The sequence below is a fragment of the Primulina tabacum genome, chromosome 2 (genome assembly GCF_025594145.1).
Source record: "Primulina tabacum isolate GXHZ01 chromosome 2, ASM2559414v2, whole genome shotgun sequence".
In the NCBI taxonomy this organism is placed as follows: Eukaryota; Viridiplantae; Streptophyta; class Magnoliopsida; order Lamiales; family Gesneriaceae; genus Primulina; species Primulina tabacum.
This window is the reverse complement of record NC_134551.1, coordinates 46,168,451-46,192,077: the sequence shown is the minus strand read 5'-3', so window position 1 is coordinate 46,192,077 and position 23,627 is coordinate 46,168,451. Positions and strand designations below refer to the sequence as shown.

At 37.2% G+C, this 23,627-nt stretch overlaps 2 protein-coding genes across 2 annotated transcripts in view; one reads left to right on the top strand and one right to left on the bottom strand.

Moving 5' to 3' along the window:
- The first annotated feature begins 261 nt into the window (after positions 1–261).
- LOC142532717 (uncharacterized) overlaps positions 262–23,627 on the top strand; it is a 45,641-nt gene continuing 22,275 nt past the window's right edge. Inside the window, exon 1 of the mRNA XM_075639143.1 lies at positions 262–577. The gene's annotated coding sequence lies outside the window, so the exon portion shown is untranslated. The remainder of the gene's footprint in view (positions 578–23,627) is intronic.
- LOC142537762 (uncharacterized) lies at positions 21,967–22,928 on the bottom strand. The gene is made up of 3 exons (XM_075643256.1): positions 22,559–22,928; positions 22,292–22,420; positions 21,967–22,145 (listed from the first exon to the last, which is right to left on the bottom strand). The coding sequence occupies exons 1-3, from the start codon at positions 22,926–22,928 to the stop codon at positions 21,967–21,969; spliced, it is 678 nt and encodes a 225-aa protein (XP_075499371.1).

The following is a 23,627-nucleotide window of genomic DNA, read 5'->3' as shown; positions in this document are numbered from 1 at the left end:
GTCATCAAATGCATTTGGGCATAAATGATCATAGTTTGATCTTTGTTCGATACAAACTGTTGTTAGCTTTTGAATATTTAGAAGATCCAGAAGATAAACTCGACGTTGAAGAGCTTCATTTATAATCACAGTTTTGGTTTGTTGTAGCACAGTCTTCTCCAGTGCTATGTATATGTTCAATATATCCTTCTTCTTCAACTTTTTAGCGAAGGTGACTGTTCTGAATCCTACCCATTCAACAAAAAAGTTGATCTTTTCTTCAGCGAATTCATTAACCTCATCCATATGCAGGTCTATTTGTGTTTGTACTGCTGATATTGGTTATGAGACTTGAACTTCAGTTAATTTCTCTTTTATTTTTCTTGAGGTGAGGAGAAGATAGAGATCGGTCCTGAACCGGTGGATTGGATGAGATCTCTAATGATCACTCATTTTGTTGGTCTTGGAGGAACGAGATATGTTGACATACTGATTTTTCTAAGTGGAGTTGCCATGCCACCGCTACCAGTTTCAATTTTTCTGCTGGCTCTTCGGTAGCCTCGTCTTCATGACCTTAACCGCTTGCACCTGAGAGTAGGTACTGCCTTGATTAATGTACGCACGAGTCTGATTTTTGTTGTTATGGGATTTTTCTAAGAAGAAGAAAGTGTTGTTATGTCAGAGTCACTAGATTGTAGAATCAATTTCCTCTTGGGCTTGGATCCATTTTCCTTGTTTCCCTTATTTTCAATTGGTTTCTTCATAGTAGCCAGCTTTTCCACAATTTCCTTCTTAATTTCCATCATCCCATCAGTAGAGAAATTCAGTACCTATTATATAAGCCCAGAGAGAGAATATTTGGTACAGTGAGAACTATGAACTTGTGCTGAGTTACTCAACAAGGCTAGTGCATCTTCAAATAATCTGATCAAGGGGATGTTGAATCCGACTTATTGCTTCTCCTTTTCAATCATCGCTTTCAGAATCTGGAAAAAGAATGACTGACCAGTTAATTTTGAGTCTTGTGCAAATGGCAGTCATCACCAAAAACGTTTCTGCAGTGTAGGCATCAAATGAACTTGCTTTTGCAAGAATTGGCTTGGCCACCACATCATCCACAAATTGATGCTCCAAATTCATCTTTTTTTCCTTCCCAGATGTCTTGATAGGATCAAAATATGCAAAGAACTTGAGTTTCATGTCCTCAAATGTTTTTTGAGACAATTCAGATAAATCAATTAGCCCTTCAGTGGACAACTGAAACATGGTAGAGAAGTAATATTGCTGGATCAACAAACTGTTCTCTCCCAGAGGTATCAATATTTTTCCGTATTCAATGACTATCCCTCTTGCGTAGAAACTTTCCAGCTCATCCAGGTAGATGTACAAAGACTAAATGAGAAATGTCTTGAGTCTAGATGACTCAACATCCTTGAATAATTTTGTGATAGCAGCATCATCCATGAAATAAATTGATTTGAAATCTATTGCGAGAGCCTTCATGATGTAGGAAGAAGTTGTTGGAGCGGCCATTTCTGAAATAAGATCTTAGAGATAGAAATTAAACAATTTTCGAACTGAAAGAGGCTTGAACCCATGTTTAGTATAATTGAACTGGAGGTTCAGTGGACTTGAACTGAGCTTCAGTCCAACTGAACATTTATTGAATTATATAGCTTAACAAAAGTTTCTGTCAACTTGAATTGAATTTTAGTTAGTTTATGACATTATTTTTTCGTTCTAAATTACTATATTTTGTTTAAAATTTACAGGTGCAAAACACAGTTCTCTAGAAATGAACACATTATCTGTAAACCTACAATAATGGGACATTGTAGCACAATTTGAGATGATAACAGAATCTTTAAATGAAGCTGAGTTAGATGAGTTGGTTTGGAGAACGCAATTCCGTAATTTAATAAAATCTACAGAAGATTTTATTCATTCAAGTCAGTTATTTTGGACAAGCACTCTTTTTAAAAAGGATGAATTTTGGATGATGGTTCTAAAGAGACCACTAAGATTTTCAATATTAGAATATTATTTGATCACTGGACTTGATCGCTCGGGAAACTTCCCCATGATCCGCGACACATTAGAGTTTCAATTGAGACATTTTTCTGGTAGAAGTATAATTTATCTTAGTGATATAGAAAATAGATTGATAGAGATGACTGACAAAACAGTAGATGTAAACATAGAAAAGTTGAAGTTAACGAGTTTATTATTTGTCATTGGTGTTTTGCGGCCACAGAGATTAAAAAAAAAACAGGCGTCATTGTAAATTCTACGTTGATTAGATTAGTAGAAGAATTTGATAACTTTAATATGTATCGGATCATTGACGAAGAAATTGGGAAAAATAAAAATATGTATCGGATCAATAAAATGAAGGTGGATCCAATTATGGAGTCTACATCATGAGTGGATTCATCCAGCCACTACAAGTGAAGTGTCATTTTTCTATAATTTTTCAAAATATATGAATATATTTATAAATATTAACAATGTGTTTTTGTATTCTTTTCATATTCTTGCATATGAATGCATTCCTGCAGGTATTGCTAATACCTTTGCAACACACAGATATGGAGAGAATTTTCCAACTTCATGTATGTACCGGTCGGAATATAAGAAATGGGAAAAAAGGATATCGGAAGTGCGATAACATTGTTGCAGCCGCTAATTTATCAAAGGTTTGCAAGTCTTGAGATTTTAAATAAATATTATTAAGTTATATTTGTTATTTAATATATATACTGAAAAACTAAAACAATGTTATTTCCTACAACTGAGAAGATTCAGTCAGAATACTTCATGTCTGATGTATCTGAAGATCCTACTGGTGATCACTTTATAGAGCGAATCACTGTCGATGCAAGGTAGGCGATGCGATCTCGCTGAAATGGGTGAGCATGGTTAGGAGCTTCAATGGATCAAATCAACAATTTATAGTGTTTGGGAATTTTGAGTGAAGGTAATGGCTGTGATGGCACCTGCAAACAATGAAAAGAACTCGTAAATGAGCGCCGGAGGGGTGTCCGGCGTGACCACTCCGATGCTAAAGTCAGCAGGTTTTTCAAATGAACACAACTAATACTTGAGAGAAAATATATAAGTGCTTTAGAGTTCAAAGATTTCAGAATGTTTAAATGACATTAATACCTGCTATTTATAGTAGAAAATGGGGTAGGTACCTCGATTCTTGTGCCACCTACTAAGTATGGCAAGTCGGCTGCCCATACTTAGTAGCTTCTGATGACTTCTAGGACACTTCAAGCCCAAGTTGTTCCGACAGATTAGACTGCCTGTACCAATCACACTTGAGTATGGTGCAAGTTTCGAGGTGGCTCGGGTAATAGGTTACCCGGGTAATTGTATGAGAGCCCGGACTATGATGACTGCTCGGGAAGAGGAGAAAATGCCCGGGAAGTGGAGATCTGTCCGGGTCCTCGGGAAAGTGACCAGCATATTGGCTCTAACCTGGGCTATCCAAATAACAAATTGGGTTAATGATGACCCGGACCCTTATGGGGGTATCAGTAGGAAAGTCATGTATTGTAGCAAAAAACCAGTTGATGCAGAAGTCCCTTGCCGATGTCTTCTGCGTGCGTCTATGAGAAAGATCAAATGTCTGAATATTTCAATACTCCCGACTGGAAAAAAGTGACGAGTCTTTTTTTTGTGCTTCTCGAATTCGCAAACTACATCTGTCACTTACAAATCGAACTATCATGAACGGTGTTGTTTGATTTATTTACATGAAATTCAAAATATCTTTTAATAGCATTATTTAACAATTCGTATTTCACATCTTCTTTGTTAGCGAGTGCTTGGCCAACTGAAAGGCTGAAACCACCGGTGAATGAAAACGTGCCATCGCCATCAAATGACAAATCTCGATCCCCATAGACCACTTGTTCTACAAAATTCTCCTCTAAACGTCCACTAGATATATCTTCATGAACATCTTCAATAGTTCATTGTAATTATGCTCATCTATAATAAACACCCTGTCAAAGTTATAATAAACACCCTGTCAAAGTACTCATCACGACATTGGATTTCATTATGATCCGATGAATTTTGATGTGGCTCAAGCGTACTTCAGTTCAAGTAAACTGTTGGTAATTAAAATTAGAAAGAAGAGAAGACTTAAATAAGTTGTTGTAGCTTGAAGGAAATCAGAACACACTTTTCAACGTTAAGCATTACAATTTAAATAACAAACCACTAATAAACTAATCCTAAAAAAAGCCATGAAAAATTGAATATGAACAGCACACCCCAACCAACTCCTAAGAATGAGGAACAACTTTGACTCAATCAAACTTAGACTTGTTTAGCAGCCCTAAGCATGTATTCCAACACTCCTCCTTGCTTTAGGAGCTGCGAATACCAAATTTCTGCCTTAGAAACTCAAACTTGCTGACTGGAAGTGGCTTTGTAAGCAAATCTGCCAATTGATCTTCAGATTTGCAGTAAACCAAAGTCAGAAGTTCTTCTTTCCGCACTTCTCTTAGAAAAAAACAACTTGATGTTGAAATGTTTAGTTTTCCCATGAAACACAGGGTTATGGGAAATGGCAATGGCAGCTTGGTTGTCAACAAAAATCTCAGTGCTTTCTTTCTGCTCCAGATTTAGATCCATTAAAATCTTCCTCAGCAACAAAGCTTGATTGACAACAGCTGTTGCAGCAACAAATTCTGCTTCAGCAGTGGATTGAGCTACGGTTTCTTGCTTCTTCGAACTCCATGAGAAAATACTAGATCCAAGAGTAAAACAGTAGCCTGAGATACTCCTCATATCATCAATGGAACCTCCCCAGTCACTATCAGAGAAGCCAACCAGATTGAACTCCTTAATTCTTGTGAATTTAACACCGAAATCACTTGTATCTTTGACATACCGAATCACTCTTTTGGTAGCCCTGAAATGAAATTCACTTGCACAATGCATAAACCTAGATAAGATATTTATAGTATTTAAAATATCAGGATGTGTTGCTGTAAGATACATCAAGCAACCAATCAAACTTCTGAAATATCCTTCATCAACTTTATCAGCTCCATCTTCCTTACACAACCTCTCCTTTTGATTCATAGGAGTGCTTGCTTCCTTGCATTCTTCAAGCTTAAACTTCTTCAAAATCTCCTTGGCATACTTTTTCTGGCAGATGAAGACTTCATGCTGAGCCTGCTTAATTTCCATTCCAAGGAAGAAGGTCATCAACCCAAGATCTGTCGTCTCAAAAACCTTCATCATTTCTTGTTTGAAGTTCTCAACTAACTGTGCATTATTTCCTGTCAGCAAAAGATCATCGACATAAAAAGAAACTATCAAAACATCATTACTTTGATGTTTGACATAAAGAGTGGTCTCAGACAGGCTTTTTTTAAAACCTAAGCTCAGAAAATGTTCATCTATCTTGCTGTACCAAGCTTTGGTGCTTGTTTCAACCCATAAAGAGCCTTCAGGCTGCTCAACATAAATTTCTTCTTGTAAAATTCCATTTAAAAATGTTGATTTTACATCAAGCTGATACACTCTCCAATTCATTTGAGTAGCTATAGCAAGCAAAAGCCTTATTGTGTCCAAACGAGCAACTGGTGCGAAGGTGTCTGAGTAATCCGCACCAAAAACTTGAGCATAGCCTTTCACCACAAGTCTTGCTTTATGCTTGTTGATTGAGCCATCTGCATTAAGCTTGGTTTTGTACACCCACTTAACTCCAATCAACTTCCTATTTTGGGGTCGATCAACCAACTCCTATGTTTTGTTTTTCTCAATCATGGACAACTCCTCCTTCATTGCAGCCATCCAATTTTTGTCTTTCATTGCTGATTCAAAATCTGCAGGTTCACACACGGCTATATTGAACCTTGCATAAATGTCAGTGAGTAATCTAGTACCTCTTAAAGGAGCATCATCCATCATCTCTGTAAGACCCGAGATTATATCATTTTAATCCGAGATTATTTAATTTATGAATTTTGGAATGATGAATTAAATTCCACGATTTTTGTAATTAATGAGGATTGAAAGGGAATTAAAAAGAGATTTGAGGACCAAATTGCAAATAGTGAAGAATTCAGGGGCTAAAGTGCAATATTGGCTTGAGTGGGACACTTGGCATACCATGCTTGCTTGAGATATATATTCTCATCTCCCTCGGCATCTACAGGAAGAAAGAATCGAGACTTTCCAGAAAATTTCTCTCAAGCTTCATTTGATACTAGAATTGTGATTTTGCATGTACCGGTGATCCGATTTTTAATCCGAACACAGTTCTATGCTCCTCTCGTCACCTACTACACAAGGACGTAAGTTTCATTATTTTCTGATATGGTTTGAAATTTATGTATTGGGAGAATTATTATTTGATCATTATGATGTGTTCTGGGAATACTAGACATTGCATAATCAAAGTCGGATCGAAGAACAGATTGATTATGGAATTGTTATGATTTTCTGATTATATTGATTTGAAATCGGACAGATTTGGATTATGAATGAATTACAGATTGTATCGGATATGAGTTATGATTTGTAATTGATATCTGTTGATATGGTATTGACGGGGATACTGAGATTGTGCCGTTATGCCGCGAATTAAATTAAATCCAGTTTAATCAGATTCGGTGTTGAATTGAGAATGGAATATTGATATTATGATTCTCGATATGTCGTTTCAGATTTACAGAGACAGTCTTGAGTTCAGAACTGTTATTGCTTCAGACCGAGACTACGAACGAAAGGTATAAGTCAATGTGGTATTGGGAGCTCGACTCAAGTAGGATATACTTGAATTTTCCTAAATCACTTACTTCTTATTACTATGTTCATTGATTTGACTTGATATGCTTGTTCTATGGATGTATAGAAAACAGGTATTGGTCAAGTGATCTTGTGACAGAAGTGCCTGATAGTGGTGGGATCGCCACGGGCACATTGCACGATGTCACAAGATAGTGTATTGGCGATAGTGCCACAGTCTGTGACGGATAGGTCAAGACACTGGATGTTTGGTTATATCGACGTGGATAGAATCGGAGTTTCTTCTATTACTGTTGGTCGATATAGGAATACCAACGTCTGGAAACCGGGATCTCTAGACTAGGATTGAGTCTAGTCTGAGTCGTGGAGTCACGAGTATGATTGATAGTTTGATATTATTTATGTTTCAGACTTTGATATATATATATCTGATATTTGCTTCATGCTTTATATTAATAATATGATTGCATGTTCGTTGATTTATACTGGGATTATATTCTCACTGGAATTATCCGGCTGTTGTCGTGTTTGTATGTGTGCATGACAACAGTTGGGACAGGATCGGGGTCGAGGAGATGACGAGAGATCATGATTAGAGTGGAGACCACGGACTTTGATGTTGCTGTAGATAGGGTTTGAACACTTGATAGCTAGTTGTTGAACCTTCGTCTGTATTGAATGTATGATGTACATGACTTGTACCTTATGTTATATTGATATGTATACTAGTATGATTTTCATTACGTTCCGCATTTTTAAAAAAAAATTAGACCCTGTTTATTTTAATTGATTAAATGGTCCCAATGACGATTATGAACTTGATGAGTGTCCGGGTCCCCACAACATGTGGTATCAGAGCGATAGATCCTTTAGATTGAGATAGGAGCTAGTGAGCGGGGTAGATTGAGTTTTCTTTCCTGCTTTTGAATGCTAGCATGTCTTACTGCTTTAATACATGTTACTTTCTTATCTGATTTGATATGGTAATATGTTTTATTGAAAATAAATCAGCACCGATTCTGGATCATCAGTAAGATGATCGGAGGAGGACTGAAACATATTTGTGTATTTGGTTGCTAACTCTTTTGATTATCAGATATGCCTCCGAGAAGAATACCAGAACATGGTAGTACTTCGAATCCTCTGATGGACGTTACAGCCACTCCTATGAAGACATTATTGAAAAGGTTTCAGTCGTTCCATCCACCAACTCTGCAGGGTACTGAGAATTCAGTGGATTGTGAGAGTTAGCTAGATGATATCGAGATGCTGTTTGAGTCCTTGGACTATACTGATGAGAGGAGAGTGAAACTGATAGGGCACCAGTTGCATGATGTGGCAAAGAACTGGTGGATCACAACAAAACGGGCCTTGGAGCATCGAGGTACGACTATTACTTGGAATGTGTTTAGAACTGAATTTTATCAGAGATTCTTTCCAGTGTCGTACAGGAAGGATAAGAGAGCGGAGTTTGCAAACTTGAGGCAAGGTCAATTGAATATTGAGGAATATGTGACTAAGTTCTCTACCTTGCTGCGATTTGCTCCACATGTGGCCGAAAATGAAGAAGCTATTGCAAATCAGTTCATCAATGGTTTGAATCCCTAGATTTTTACATTGGTGAACACAGGACGACCGAATAATTTCACTGATGCCCTGAACCGAGCTAAGGGAGCCGAAGCCGGTCTGATAAGATAGAGAGGAGCTTCGTTTGTGCCTCCAGCACCGAGACCAGAACAACCTCCTCCTCGATTTGAGAGTGGCGGTGGTAGTGGAAAGAAAGATTTCCTGAAAGCTAAGGGGAAGCAGTTTAAGAGATCTGGAAGTAGTTCATCCAATTCTAGTGGCTCGAGACAGACTGGTCAGGGCCAGAGTTATACAGGACCCTATTGCAGCACCTGTGGAGGGAAGCATTCCACAGAGCAGTGCCGAGGATTGTTTGGCAGCTGTCGTATTTGTAGACAGCAGGGACATTTTTCCCGAGTATGTCCACAGAGAGGTGCTCAGGGATCCCAGGAAGCAGAGTCATCTGGATCAGTGGCTCAGACAGGGAGACGACCATCTGCTGTTCCATCTTTCCAGCCAGCACCGTCTACTCAGTCACAGCAGAGGCCAAGAGGAAGCCAGACAGTGAGCCAGCCTCCGAGACAGCAGGCCAGAGTGTTCGCTTTGACTGAGGAGCAGGCACAGGATGCACCTGATGATGTTGTTGCAGGTAACTATTTTATTTCTGGTTATCCTGCATATGTATTGATAGATACTGGTGCATCACATACATTTATATCGGATCGATTTGCATTGAGTCATGCATTGCCTATTGAGTCATTGTCTGCTGTAGTGTCTGTCTCTTCTCCGTTGGGGACATGTTTGATATCAGTGAAATCTGTTAAACATTGTATGCTGCAGTATGATGGGCATGAAATTGAGTTAGATTATATTGTGATTGGGTTATCTGATTTTGATTGTATTATCGGTATCGATATGTTAACCAAGTACAGAGCCACTGTTGATTGTTTTAACAAAATTGTGAAATTTAGACCTGAGATGACTGATGAGTGGAAATTCTACGGTAAGGTTTCTCGATCTAGAATCCCTTTGATATCCGTATTTTCTATGACTCGATTGTTACAAAAAAGAGCGGAAGGATTCCTTGTCTATTTAGTTGATTACTGAAATCGAGTCCATCATTGGCGGACTTACCAGTGGTGTGTGAGTTTGCTGATGTCTTTCCAGATGAGATTCCTGGTTTGCCTCCGATTCGAGAGATAGACTTCAGCATTGAATTGATGCCAGGTACAGTTCCGATATCTAGAGCTCCATACCGAATTGCACCAATTGAGTTGAAAGAGTTGAAAGAACAGTTGGAGGATTTACTGGCCAAGGGGTATATCAGACCGAGTGTGTCTCCTTGGGGTGCTCCAGTACTGTTTGTGAGAAAGAAAGATGGTTCGATGAGGCTTTGTATCGATTACCGACAACTGAACAAAGCAACGGTAAAGAATAAATATTCGTTGCCTCGCATTGATGATTTGTTTGATCAGTTGCAGGGTTCCTCAGTATATTCCAAGATCGATCTGAGATCTGGATACCATCAACTGAGAGTCAAGGATTCTGATATCTCAAAGACAGCCTTCAGAACCAGGTATGGACACTATGAATTTATTGTCATGCCGTTTGGTTTGACGAATGCACCGGCTGTATTCATGGGTTTGATGAACCATATCTTCAAAGATATCTTGATGAGTTTGTAATCATAGTCATTGATGACATTCTGATTTATTCCAAGAATATGATTGAGCATGCTAATCATCTGAGGACTGTGTTGAAAATTTTGATGGCGGAGAAATTATATGCTAAACTGTCAAAATGTGAGTTTTGGTTGAGACAGGTAGTATTTCTGGGACATATTATATCCGGAGACGGTATATCAGTTGATCCCATTAAGGTTGAGACAGTGATTTGTTGGCCGAGACCGACATCAGTGCCCGAGATTCGCAGTTTCATGGGTTTGGCAGGATATTATCGTCGATTCATCAAAGATTTTTCCAGTATTGCCAAACCGATTACACAGTTGACTCAGAAGAATGCTCCATTTGTTTGGTATGAGGAATGTGAGACCAGTTTTCTTGAATTAAAGAAAAGATTGACCAGGGCACCGATATTGACTATCCCATCAGGTACTGGTGATTTTGTGGTTTATTGTGATGCATCTCATCGAGGATTGGGGTGTATACTGATGCAGCGAGGGCATGTCATTGCCTATGCCTCGAGAAAGCTGAAACCACATGAAACGCGTTACCCAATTCACGATCTCGAATTGGCAGCTATTGTCTTTGCTTTGAAGATATGGCGACATTATCTGTACGGTGAAAAGTTTGAGATCTACTCTGATCACAAGAGCCTAAAGTATCTGTTTTCACAGTCCGAGTTGAATATGAGGCAACGAAGATGGCTCGATTTATTGAAAGATTTTGATTGTGAAATCAAATATTATCCAGGAAAGTCCAATGCAGCAGCTGATGCACTGAGTCGAAAGGTATGTTCTTTATCCTTATCGATGATAGGTGTCTCGAATTTGATAGAACACTGCTGTTTGTCTGGATTAGCTTTTGAAACAGATTGTCAGCCTCTGAGATTATGTACGATTCGAGCTGAACCAGAATTGATATTGAGAATCAAAGAGGCACAGAGAGTTGATCAGAACGTACAGAATTCGATTGCTATGGTTAGAGCTGGACATCAATCGGAGTATCAGGTTCGTGCTGGTATTTTATATGTGAATAATCGTATTGTTGTGCCAAATGTTTCAGAATTGAGACATCGAATACTGACAGAAGCGCACAACAGTCGTTTTAGCATTCATCCTGGTGGCAGGAAAATGTATAATGATTTGAAGACACAATACTGGTGGAAACAGATGAAATCTGATGTTACTGAATTTGTAGCCAAGTGTCTGAATTGCCAACAGGTGAAAGCTGAGAGGAAGAAACCAGGAGGATTGTTGCAGAGTTTGTTCATTCCTGAATGGAAATGGGATCACATTTCCATAGATTTTGTGACGTAGTTACCGAGATCCTCCAGAGGTTGTGATGCGATTTGGGTCGTGATTGATCGATTGACCAAATCTGCATGTTTTATTCCATACAAAATGATATACAGATATGACCAGATGGCCGATATTTATGTCAGAGAAGTTGTTAGATTACACGGAGTGCCGAAGTCGATTGTTTCAGACCGTGATCCTAGGTTTACTTCGCACTTCTGGCAGAGTTTGCAGCAGGCTCTAGGTACGAAGTTACATCTGAGTACCGCATATCATCCACAGACTGACGGACAATCAGAGCGGACGATTCAAACATTGGAAGATATGCTAAGAGTTGTAGTGCTTGATTTTCGCACTAATTGGCAAGATACATTGCCTCTCTGTGAGTTTTCGTACAACAATAGCTATCAAACGAGCATTGAGATGGCGCCTTTCGAAGCGTTGTACGGAAAGAAATGTCGATCCCCTCTTTATTGGGAAGATATATCTAAGGTTCCGGAGATTGGACCTGATAGGATAGAGATATGACGGAAAAAGTGAAACTGATTCGGAAAAGAATGAAGACAGCACAGGACAGACAAGCCAAATATGCCAACATTCGACGTAGACCGTTGATATTTGAGGCAGGAGACAGAGTATTTTTGAAAATTTTACCTTTCAGAGGAGTTGTCAGGTTTGGCAAGAAAGGGAAATTGTCTCCACGATACGTTGGTCCATATGAGATTCTCGAGAAGATAGGAGATCGTGCCTATCGACTCGCCTTACTGCCTTCATTATCAGGGATACATAATGTCTTCCATGTATCTATGCTGCGGAAATATCTCCCCGATGATTCTCATATTATTCAACCAGACGAGACCGAGCTGGATGAGACATTGAGTTATGTCGAGAAACCGATTCGGATTATCGATCGCAAGGAAAAGCAACTCAGAACGAAGACTATTCCTCTGGTGAAAGTTCAATGGACTCGTCATGGCATTGAAGAAGCCACATGGGAGACTGAATCAGACATGAGACAGGAATTCCCAGCATTGTTTCACTGATGTGAGTTTTCTATTTCAGTTTATGTTATTTCTGATTTGATTGCCTGTGATATGATTGCTTGAGATTTCGAGGACGAAATCATGTCTCATAGGGGGAGAATTGTAAGACCCGAGATTATATCATTTTAATCCGAGATTATTTAATTTATGAATTTTGGAATGATGAATTAAATTCCACGATTTTTGTAATTAATGAGGATTGAAAGGGAATTAAAAAGAGATTTGAGGACCAAATTGCAAATAGTGAAGAATTCAGGGGCTAAAGTGCAATATTGGCTTGAGTGGGACACTTGGCATACCATGCTTGCTTGAGATATATATTCTCATCTCCCTCGGCATCTACAGGAAGAAAGAATCGAGACTTTCCAGAAAATTTCTCTCAAGCTTCATTTGATACTAGAATTGTGATTTTGCATGTACCGGTGATCCGATTTTTAATCCGAACACAGTTCTATGCTCCTCTCGTCACCTACTACACAAGGACGTAAGTTTCATTATTTTCTGATATGGTTTGAAATTTATGTATTGGGAGAATTATTATTTGATCATTATGATGTGTTCTGGGAATACTAGACATTGCATAATCAAAGTCGGATCGAAGAACAGATTGATTATGGAATTGTTATGATTTTCTGATTATATTGATTTGAAATCGGACAGATTTGGATTATGAATGAATTACAGATTGTATCGGATATGAGTTATGATTTGTAATTGATATCTGTTGATATGGTATTGACGGGGATACTGAGATTGTGCCGTTATGCCGCGAATTAAATTAAATACAGTTTAATCAGATTCGGTGTTGAATTGAGAATGGAATATTGATATTATGATTCTCGATATGTCGTTTCAGATTTACAGAGACAGTCTTGAGTTCAGAAGAACTGTTATTGCTTCAGACCGAGACTACGAACGAAAGGTATAAGTCAATGTGGTATTGGGAGATCGTCTCAAGTAGGATATACTTGAATTTCCCTAAATCACATACTTCTTATTACTATGTTCATTGATTTGACTTGATATGCTTGTTCTATGGATGTATAGAAAACAGGTATTAGTCAAGTGATCTTGTGACAGAAGTGCCTGATAGTGGTGGGATCGCCACGGGCACATTGCACGATGTCACAAGATAGTGTATTGGCGATAGTGCCACAGTCTGTGACGGATAGGTCAAGACACTGGATGTTTGGTTATATCGACGTGGATAGAATCGGAGTTTCTTCTATTAGTGTTGGTAGATATAGGAATACCAACGTCTGGAAACCGGGATCCCTAGACTAGGATTGAGTCTAGTCTGAGTCGTGGAGTCACGAGTATGATTGATAGTTTGATATTATTTATGTTTCAGACTTTGATATATATATCTGATATCTGCTTCATGCTTTATATTGATTATATGATTGCATGTTCGTTGATTTATACTGGAATTATATTCTCACTGGAATTATCCGGCTGTTGTGGTGTTTGTATGTGCGCATGACAACAGGTGGGACAGGATCGTGGTCGAGGAGATGACGAGAGATCATGATTAGAGTGGAGACCACGGACTTTGATGTTGCTATAGATAGGGTTTGAACACTTGATAGCTAGTTGTTGAACCTTCGTCTGTATTGAATGTATGTTGTACAGGACTTGTACCTTATGTTATACTGATATGTATACTAGTATGATTTCCATTACGTTCCACATTTAAAAAAAAAATTAGACCCTTTTTATTATAATTGATTAAATGGTCCCAATGACGATTATGAACTTGATTAGTGTCCGGGTCCCCACAATCTCATTCTGCCAATTTTCATCAGTGCGTGAAACAGGAAACTTAAGCTGCAGATTGCTACAGTTTGGTCATTTTTCTTTGCCTCATCCCAGTTCCACTCTTCATCTTCCACGAAATGAACATCTCTGCTTATAACAATTTTCTCAGTTTGCGGTTGGAAAAATTTATAAGCTTTCGCAACAGTGCTATAGCCGATAAAGATGCCAGGAAGTGCTCTTTTGTCTAGCTTGTCTCTCTTGATTTGTGGAACATGAGTGAAGCACAAACAACCAAATACTTTTAGAAAACTTAGAGATGGTTTATGATCACACCAAGCCTCATAAGGTGTCTGATCCTTGACTGCTTTTGTTGGAAGTCTATTCTGCAAGAAAACGACAGTGAGAGCTACCTCTAGCCCAAAACTGTTTGGGTAGATTCTTTTCATGCAACATACATCTAGTCATTTCTAAGATGTATTTGTTTCTCCTTTCACTAACTCCATTTTGTTGCGGAGTATAGGGGGCCGTTAACTGATGCTCAATGCCAGCTTATTCACAAAATGCATTGAAATTTTCTGAGATATACTCCTTGCCATTATCAGTCCTCAATATTTGAATTTGGTTGCCACTTTGATTTTCCACAATCTTCTTGAAATTAGAGAATACTCCAGCCACTTCTGATTTGAATTTTAAGGAAAAAAAATCCAACACATTCTAGTGAAATCATCAATAAAAAGCAACATAATATCGACTACCTGCTAATGAGGGAGTTCTTTGAGGTCTACAAACATCTGTGTGAACTAATTGCAGCTTATAGGTGGCTCTCCATGCTGATTTGGGAAATGACTTTCTGTTTTGCTTTCCAAATTGACAAGCCTTACAGGTTGATATGTGATCATAAAATTCTGGAAGATCCATTGCCATCCCTTTGGACTTCATCTGCAGTAGCCCTTGGTGGTGATAGTACCCGAGCCTCTTGTGCCACACCATGGAGAGGCTTTCTTTGGTTAGAAAAGCTAATTGCTCCTCCTGCATTGGATTGAGTGAGAAGCTCCTCCCTGCCATCTTAACTTCAAACATCTTTTGGCCTGTAGCATCCTCTATCACACAGGCCTTCTCCATGAACATCACTTTGAATCCTCTCTATTAATTGACCAACACTGAGCAAGTTTTGATCAATATCCGGTGCATAGAGAACATCGGTTGTCAACTTGGTTCCTGAACAGCTTGCAATGGCTACGGTTCCCTTTCCTTTGACTGCAATATATTCATCGTTCCCAATTCTGACTTTCTTGGACTCGGTGCTCTTCAATTATTTGAACAACTCCTTGTCATGTGTCATATGATTTGTGCAGCCACTATCAATGAGCTAGTTTTCACTTGTTTCATGACTCGTGAAACAAGTTGCAACGAAAAGCTGGTCTTCTTTTTCTTGATCTGCCACTTGTGTTTCATCTCCTTGCTGCTGATTTTTATTTTTGCAAATGACAGCTTTATGTCCCATTTGATTGCACTTGCTACACTTTTCATCTGGTCTTCTCCAGCACTTGAAAGGAGGGTGACCTTTCTTGCCACAATGTTGACATGGAGGGTAATCTTTCTTTACTACTGATATTTTATTTCCAATTATGCTTCTGTTCCTAGGTGCAGAGCTTTGTCCACTTACAGGCCTCCTATTCTTTTCATCATCTTGATGCTTCACTATTAGAGCTCCTTCGACGGCTCGTTCTTTCCTCATTACACGCCTCTGCTCTTGTGCTTGCAAATCACTTAGGAGTTCTACCAGAGCAATCTTTGACAGATCCTTCGTGTTTTCTAAGGTAGTGATGGTAGCCTCAAATCTTTCAGGCACTGTTACAAGGATTTTCTCAACAATCCTTGAATCTTCCAGAGAAGAACCCAATAACTTGACACGATTTGCTATGTTGAGTAGTATGTCAGAATACTCCTTTATGGTTTCTGTCTCCTTCATCTTTTGCAGCTCAAAGTCACGAACTAGGTTCAGCACTTGTATCCCTCGAATTCTGTCATCTCCTTTATACTGAGTTTTGACATGATACGAGTGAAGATCATGGAGGAAACTGCAGCAAACAAGCAGGCTTTTGCCTTGGACTTCTTTGTCTTCTTCTCCTTCTGTGCTTTAATTTGTGCCACAGTGGGATTGTCCGGGAGAAGAGAAATGTCATAGTCTTCTTCCACTGCTTCCCAGAGATCCAAAGCTTCCAGGTATGTCTAGATGCGCACTGCCCAGGTCTAGTAGTTATCTCCATCAAACACCGGTGGAGCAACTGAAGAAAAGTTAGCTTCGGTCTCCATGCTTAGCTTCGGTCTCCATAATTGTTCAAACTCACACACAGTTCCCTTAAGAAGAAAGCTCTGATACCAGATTGTTGGTAATTAAAATGAGAAAGAAGAGAAGACTTAAATAAGTTGCTGTAGCTTGAAGGAAATCAGAATACACTTTTCAACGTTAAGTATTACAATTTAAATAACAAACCACTAACAAACTAATCCTAAAAAAAGCCATGAAAAAAATTGAATATGAACAGCACACCCCAACCAACTCCTAAGAATGAGGAACAACTTTGACTCAATCAAACTTAGACTTGTTTAGCAGTCCTAAGCATGTATTCCAACATAAACTACAACCTCATTCAAAGTTAACTGAGCTCATGAACTCTGGTGGACTTAGACGGGGTTACAGTGGACTATCAATTCAAGTTTCCTAGCAGGTCCAATGGACTTGAATTCAAGTCCACTGAGCTCAACTTTCGTGTGGTTCCATTGAACTTCAATTCGAGTCCACTGAAACCCCATTCATGTCCGCTGGAATTGAATTCGGGCCTACTGAGATCAACTTCGGTGGGGTTCTAGTTGACTTTTAATTCAAGCCTACTGAACTTTAATTCGAGTGCATTGAGCTCAATTTTGGTGGACTTGGATAAGGTTTCAGTGAAATTCAATTCAAGTCCACTGGAACCCTATTTGAGTCTGCTAAAATTGAGTTCCAATTGGCTGGAATAGGACTGCGGGAGACAACTGAATTACACACAAAGCTTATTTTGTTAAAAATAAAAAAGAAAAAAAAAAAGAAATAAGCATGACACCAATTTCTTATGCGAGCAACAGTTTGATCCTGTACCCAACAACAAATTTGTATGAATTACTGAATTTTTACGTTTAAAAAAGTTAGTTTGTGAAGGATAATTTTCTCAAAGCACTTATTTTCCAGACAAAGCTTATTTTGTAAGAAAAGAATAAATTAAAAACAAAATCAGGTAAGGAAAAAAATTAGTTCAAGATATTTACGTACTTGGAGTTTTCACAAAAATATACTGCAAAAATTTAAAATAATACATTTAATTGAAATTACATGCATAGACATGCATCATTTGTTAAAAATCATTAACATTTGTAGAATAATCACATCGTTTTATCAACTTACTTTTAGTTTTTTCATTTAAAAAATAATAAATATGAAAACAAGTTTGGTTAAACCAAAATCCAACCCAATCATATGGATTTTTAACTGGGTAGTATTTATACTTCGTTTCTAATTAATAATTCCAGATCGCATTTTAATTTATGTGAACATTTGTTGCGATAATGAAAGAAATCAACAAGAGAAGTTTGCTATATTGAAACTACAAAGTACAAACAAATGCAAATAAGTACTTCAATGGTTGTTACATTTAAAAGAGAGTAGGGAAGTAGACATCTTTTTGAAAACAATACTTATTTATATTATGTAAGTATCATAATTGAGTTTACATACTTCTAGAAAATTATATCGAAAAAATTGAATCATAGATAAATAATGAAAAGACTTCAAACACCAGCGCCACCCTCCAAATTCACTTTAAGTTTTCCAAATAATTGGGGTTACATATGTCATTATACAAAAAATATAAAGCTGACATGAGGGTATTTTAGTATTTCGATCTCGATTAATTACATTTACGTTAAAAGTGACATTCCGGACAGAGAAGAAAGAGACAGATAAGAGGGAAGAGCCGTTTTAGTTTTCCTTTAATTTCCCGTTTGAAAATTCCAGCATACATGATGTTGGATCAAGAGATAGCCCGAGATGTGGAGACGGTGCTTCGCCAGTCCGACCCTAAGAGCATCTCCAACCCTGAACGTCATTTTGGTGAAGGGTTCATCTCCAACGGAGCTGCGCTATTTCAGCTCCATTTTCTATGCACCAATTTGGCGCAGAGCTCATCTTTATTTATTTATTTTTTTGTTTTTTTTATAAATATTTATATTAAAAATTATAAATATTATTTAAATAATAATACGATATTATTATTGTGGAGACCCGGACGCTAATCATGCTCTTAATCGTCATTGGGACTATTTAATCAATTATAATAAACAGGGTCTAAATTATTATTTTTTTTAATTGCGGAACGTAATGGAATAAAACTTATATACATCTCAGTATAAAATGAAGTACAAGTCCTGTACCGTCTACAAATCAGTAAAAACTAAGGTTCAACATCTAATTATCAAGTGTCAAAACTCTATATACATCAAAGTCCGCAGTCTCCACTATATCACGATCTCTCGTCATCTCCTGGACCCTGATCCTGTCTCACCTGTTGTCATGTACACATACAAACAAGACAACAGCCGGAGAATTCCGGTGAGAAATACATCCCAGTATAAATCAACGAACATGCAATCATATAATCAATAAAAAACATGTAACAGATAACAGTAATATATATCAAAGTCTGAAAACATAATTAATATAAAACTGTCAATCGTACTCGTGACTCCACGACTCAGACTAGACTCAATCCTAGTCTAGGGATCCCGGTTTCCAGATGTGGTATTCCTATATCGACCAACAGTAATAGAAGAAACCCCGATTCTATCCACGTCGATATAACCAAACATCCAGTGTCTTGACCTAACCGTCACAGACTTTGGCGTTTTCACCAATTTCCTATCTTGTGACATCGTGCAATGTGCCCGTGGCGATCCCACCACTATCAGGCGCTTCTGTCACAAGATCACTCTTCTAATACTCGTCGAATACATGCTTCCTATAAATCAATAGAACAAGCATATCAAATCAAATCAATAAACACAATTATAATAATAAGTATGTGCTTTAGGGAAACTCAAGTATATCATACTATACTCGAGTCGATCTCCCGGTACCACATTGACTTATACCTTTCGTTTGTAGTCTCGGTCTGAAGCAATATCAGTTCTGAACTCAAGATTGTCTCTGTAAATCTGAAACGACATATCGAGAATCATAATATCAATGTTCTATTCTCAATTCTATACTGAATCTGATTAATCTGGATTTAAGTCAAATCAACGGCATAACGGCACAATCTCAGTATCCCCGTCAATACCAAATCGACAGACATCAATTACAAATCATAACTCATATTCAATACAATCTGTAATTCATTCATAATCCAAATCTGTCCGATTTCAAATCAATATAATCAGAAAATCATAACAATTCCATAATCAGTCTGTTTCTCAATCTGACTTCGATTCTACGATGTCTAACATGTCAAGAACATCATATATGAATCATATTAAATTCCTACAACATCATATTTTCAAGTGATGATAGAACTCAGTAAAACTTACGTCCAGTTGTAGCATGCGTTGATAGGAACACAGTATTGAAGTCGGATTCTAATTCGGACGGACGGATTTCTCACAAATCGAATTGGACGTAATTTTCCTCCGAAAGCTCTCGTTTCTTTCCTTTTTCTAACTGAGGAAACGAATTCTGACATGTATATATATATATATATACATGTACGCAACATGCATCAAGGCAAATGGCGCATCCTACATGCAACACGTCTCGCGCATATGCGCGACCCTAGCTCGCACAGCCCCTCGCGCATATGCACGCCGTTACTCGGCGCAGATGCGCGAGGCCCTTGTTCATTTTGCCCAACTCTCGGGTACCCTCGCGCATGTGCGCTGATACACGTCGCGCATGTGCGCGAGATTCTCTGACATCTCGCGCATGTGCGCCCACTTCTCTGGAGTTGACTTTGAACCCTCGCACAACTTGCGCATATGCGCGTACACCCACCGCGCATATGCGCGAGACCCTCTGCCCGTTTCGCGCATGTGCGCGTCTCATGTCGCGCATGTGCGCGAAAGGCACTGTCCTCGCACTTACTTCTTTTCATGCTGAATCAAATCGTGTCCCAATTAATCATCTCATAATCATATCAAATTATAAATCAATAATTACAGATTACTAGGATTAAATTCTCGGGCATTACAATTATATTATCTTAATAATTAGATATATTTAAATAATAGTATAATATTTATTATATTATTTTAATAATTAGATATTTAATCATAAAAATTAAAATATTGAATTATAAAAATTTATAAATAGATTTTTATATAATTTTATTATTAAACATCTAACATACAAATTTATTGAATAATATTTAAACATTTAAATAGACAGTTAAAATTAAAATACGATTTCGAATTCAGATAATTTAAATGCAAATATAATAAAAGATAAACAAATTATATCATCAATAGTTTGGAAAATCGGATCCAAATCCAGATCCTCCAAAATCACCAAAATATTTTCCAAATGTGTTGCGCTCATGTTGACGACGTTGTTCATATCTTTTTTGCATAATTCTTGCTCGTTCGTTTTGAACAATTTGATGTATTTCTGGATCGCCAGTACTACTTAGATATATGTACAAAACTTTATTTTCCTCGTCAATTTTAGCCAATTCTATTTGTTGTTGACGAATTTCTAGTTTTTTTTTTGCTCATTTTGCAATGATAAGAGCTTAATATCATTCTATGCGATTGTGGCATCTACAGCACGTGGTTGGAAGAAAAATCATTTGAATGATATAATGAAAACATGTATTATAATGCACAATATGATAATCGAAGATGAACATGATCTTAGTGCACGAACTCAAGATGCTAGGGAAGCATGAATCCAATGGTAGAAATGACAGTCAATGAACATATCAAATTTCGAGAATTTCTCGCTTGATATAAAAAAATAAAAGACCAAGACACTGACTATACATTACGAAATGCTTTAATTGATAATTTATGAGATGAATATGATCGTTCAAATATTTGAAATTATATTTGTAATATGTTATTTAATTTAATATTAACCACTTCCATGAAGGGTGTCGTACAGCAGCTTAAAGCCAAGTTAGGGTTGGACCTCCCCCACAATGCGGGGTTTATCAAGGACTAGATTACCTACCTCATCGGCTCGCACCCCGTGCCTAAGGCCATCTCCAACCCATTACGTTATCTTAGTGTCGCACTAACTTTAAAATAGTGTAATTCTTACACCAAATATAAAATTCATCTCCAACCCATCAACTCTAAACTCTACATTAAAAGGAATATTCTCAGAATATTCTCTATTATTTTATTAACAACAAATAATTTATTTCACAAAATATTTATAAACACAATAATTAAAATATCACTAATATCTAAAATCATTTCTATATTAAAATTCATTATATATATTAATGAATTAAAATATTAATTAAATATATTTTTATAATTACGTTAAAAAATTTTAATATTTAATATTAATTTTAAATACTTAAACTTATTACTTAATTAAATGTAATTAACTAATCATTCAAAAAAATTACACTCACACATATAAATATTTTGAACATAAATTACTAACATACAACCAATATTCAAATGATGCTTATACAATAGAAATGACACACAAATATCCAACTTTTAATTAACGAAATTACTATATAAATCTCATAAATGGTCGATTAGTGCATCTCGTAGTGCGAAGTGAGCCTCTCTGTCCCTTATGTTTTTATACCGAGCAAGAAATTATTGAAATCTTATATTTTGATCCGTAACCATTTCCACATTTGGAGTTGGTGCTTCCAACGCATCTTCGATTGGTGTATCCAAGTCACACTCATCTTCGATAATCATATTGTGCATTATAATGCATGCAGTCATTATATCTTGCAAGTGTTTCTTCTGCCAAGCACGTGCTTGAGATGCTACAATTGCAAATCGTGATTGAAGTAATCCAAATGCGCGTTCGACATCTTTCCTACATGACTCTTGTTTCATTGCAAAATATTTTTTTTGGGACCGCGTGGATCATGAATTGTTTGCACAAGAGTTGACCATTTAGGATATATACCATCGGCTAAGTAATATCCTTGATGATACTCTTTTCCACCAATAAAGTAATTTGCTGGAGTAGCAATACCTTGTGCAAGATTTGAAAAAAGATTAGATGCCTCGAGAACATTGATGTCATTGTTAGACCCTGGCATACCAAAAAATGCATGTCATATCCAAAGATCATAATCAGCAACCACTTCCAAAATAATGGTCGGAGAAGCACTACGACCCGCGTATTGTCCTGCCCATGCTGTTGGGCAATTTTTCCATCTCCAATGCATACAGTCCAAGCTCCCCAACATTCCAGGAAATCCACGTTTTTCACCAATATGCAGTAGTCTATCAATATCAATGGAGGTAGGTGACCTTAGGTATCGCTCTGCAAACACCTCTACAATATCCCGACAAAAACGTTGAAGGCATTGAATTGTAGTTGATTCTCCTATCTTAATATATTCATCTGCAGCATCCGCTGGTGTACCGTATGCCAACATCCGCATTGCAGCAATAATTTTTTGATTAGTAGAGAGTCCCAGCCGACCAAGACCATCTACTCGTTGTATGAAATAACGATCATGATTCTTTACAGCTTCAACAATACGAAAAAAAAAGGCCTCGTGACATTCGAAAACGTCTTCGAAACATTGCTTCATTGTATCTTGGATTATTAGCAAAATAATCGTTGAAAAGATTAGGATCCGCCAATTCTCGATCACGTGGAATTACGATATGATCGGGAATCGACCCTCCATGTTTGACTTCAACTTCATGTTGCTCAGCACATGAAGCCGCTAAAATTGTGTTATTGGTTGCTAGACTCCCCAATAAATTTTCTGTTTCGTTGATGGACTCAAATTGATCTTGAACATGTGAATCAAATTCATCAGATGAGCTAGATGATGTTGAATTAAAAAAATGAAAATTTTGATAATTCATGATGTATATTGATAGTTGGAAATTTTGAAGTACGAGTTTGATAACTTCATATGATTGATATTATATAACAAAACCAAATCTATTCACATTATCTTTATCATCTATCCAAAAATTCTGAACCGATTTATACATCGTCGGATTAGATTTCATTTAATCCGAACCATAGGATCTTTAACATATATCCAAAAAAATCTGATCTGATTTATTCACCGTCGGATTAGATTTAATTTAATCAAAACCATAAAATCTTTATTTATCATTTATAAAACTTATCATATTTTGAATTGTATTATATATATATATAATACAAACAACTAGCCAAAAAGATGATAAGTACTAATAATAAAAATAAATAAATAATAATAATAATAAAGTTATCATACATCGATGATAAGGATATGATATTATATACAATA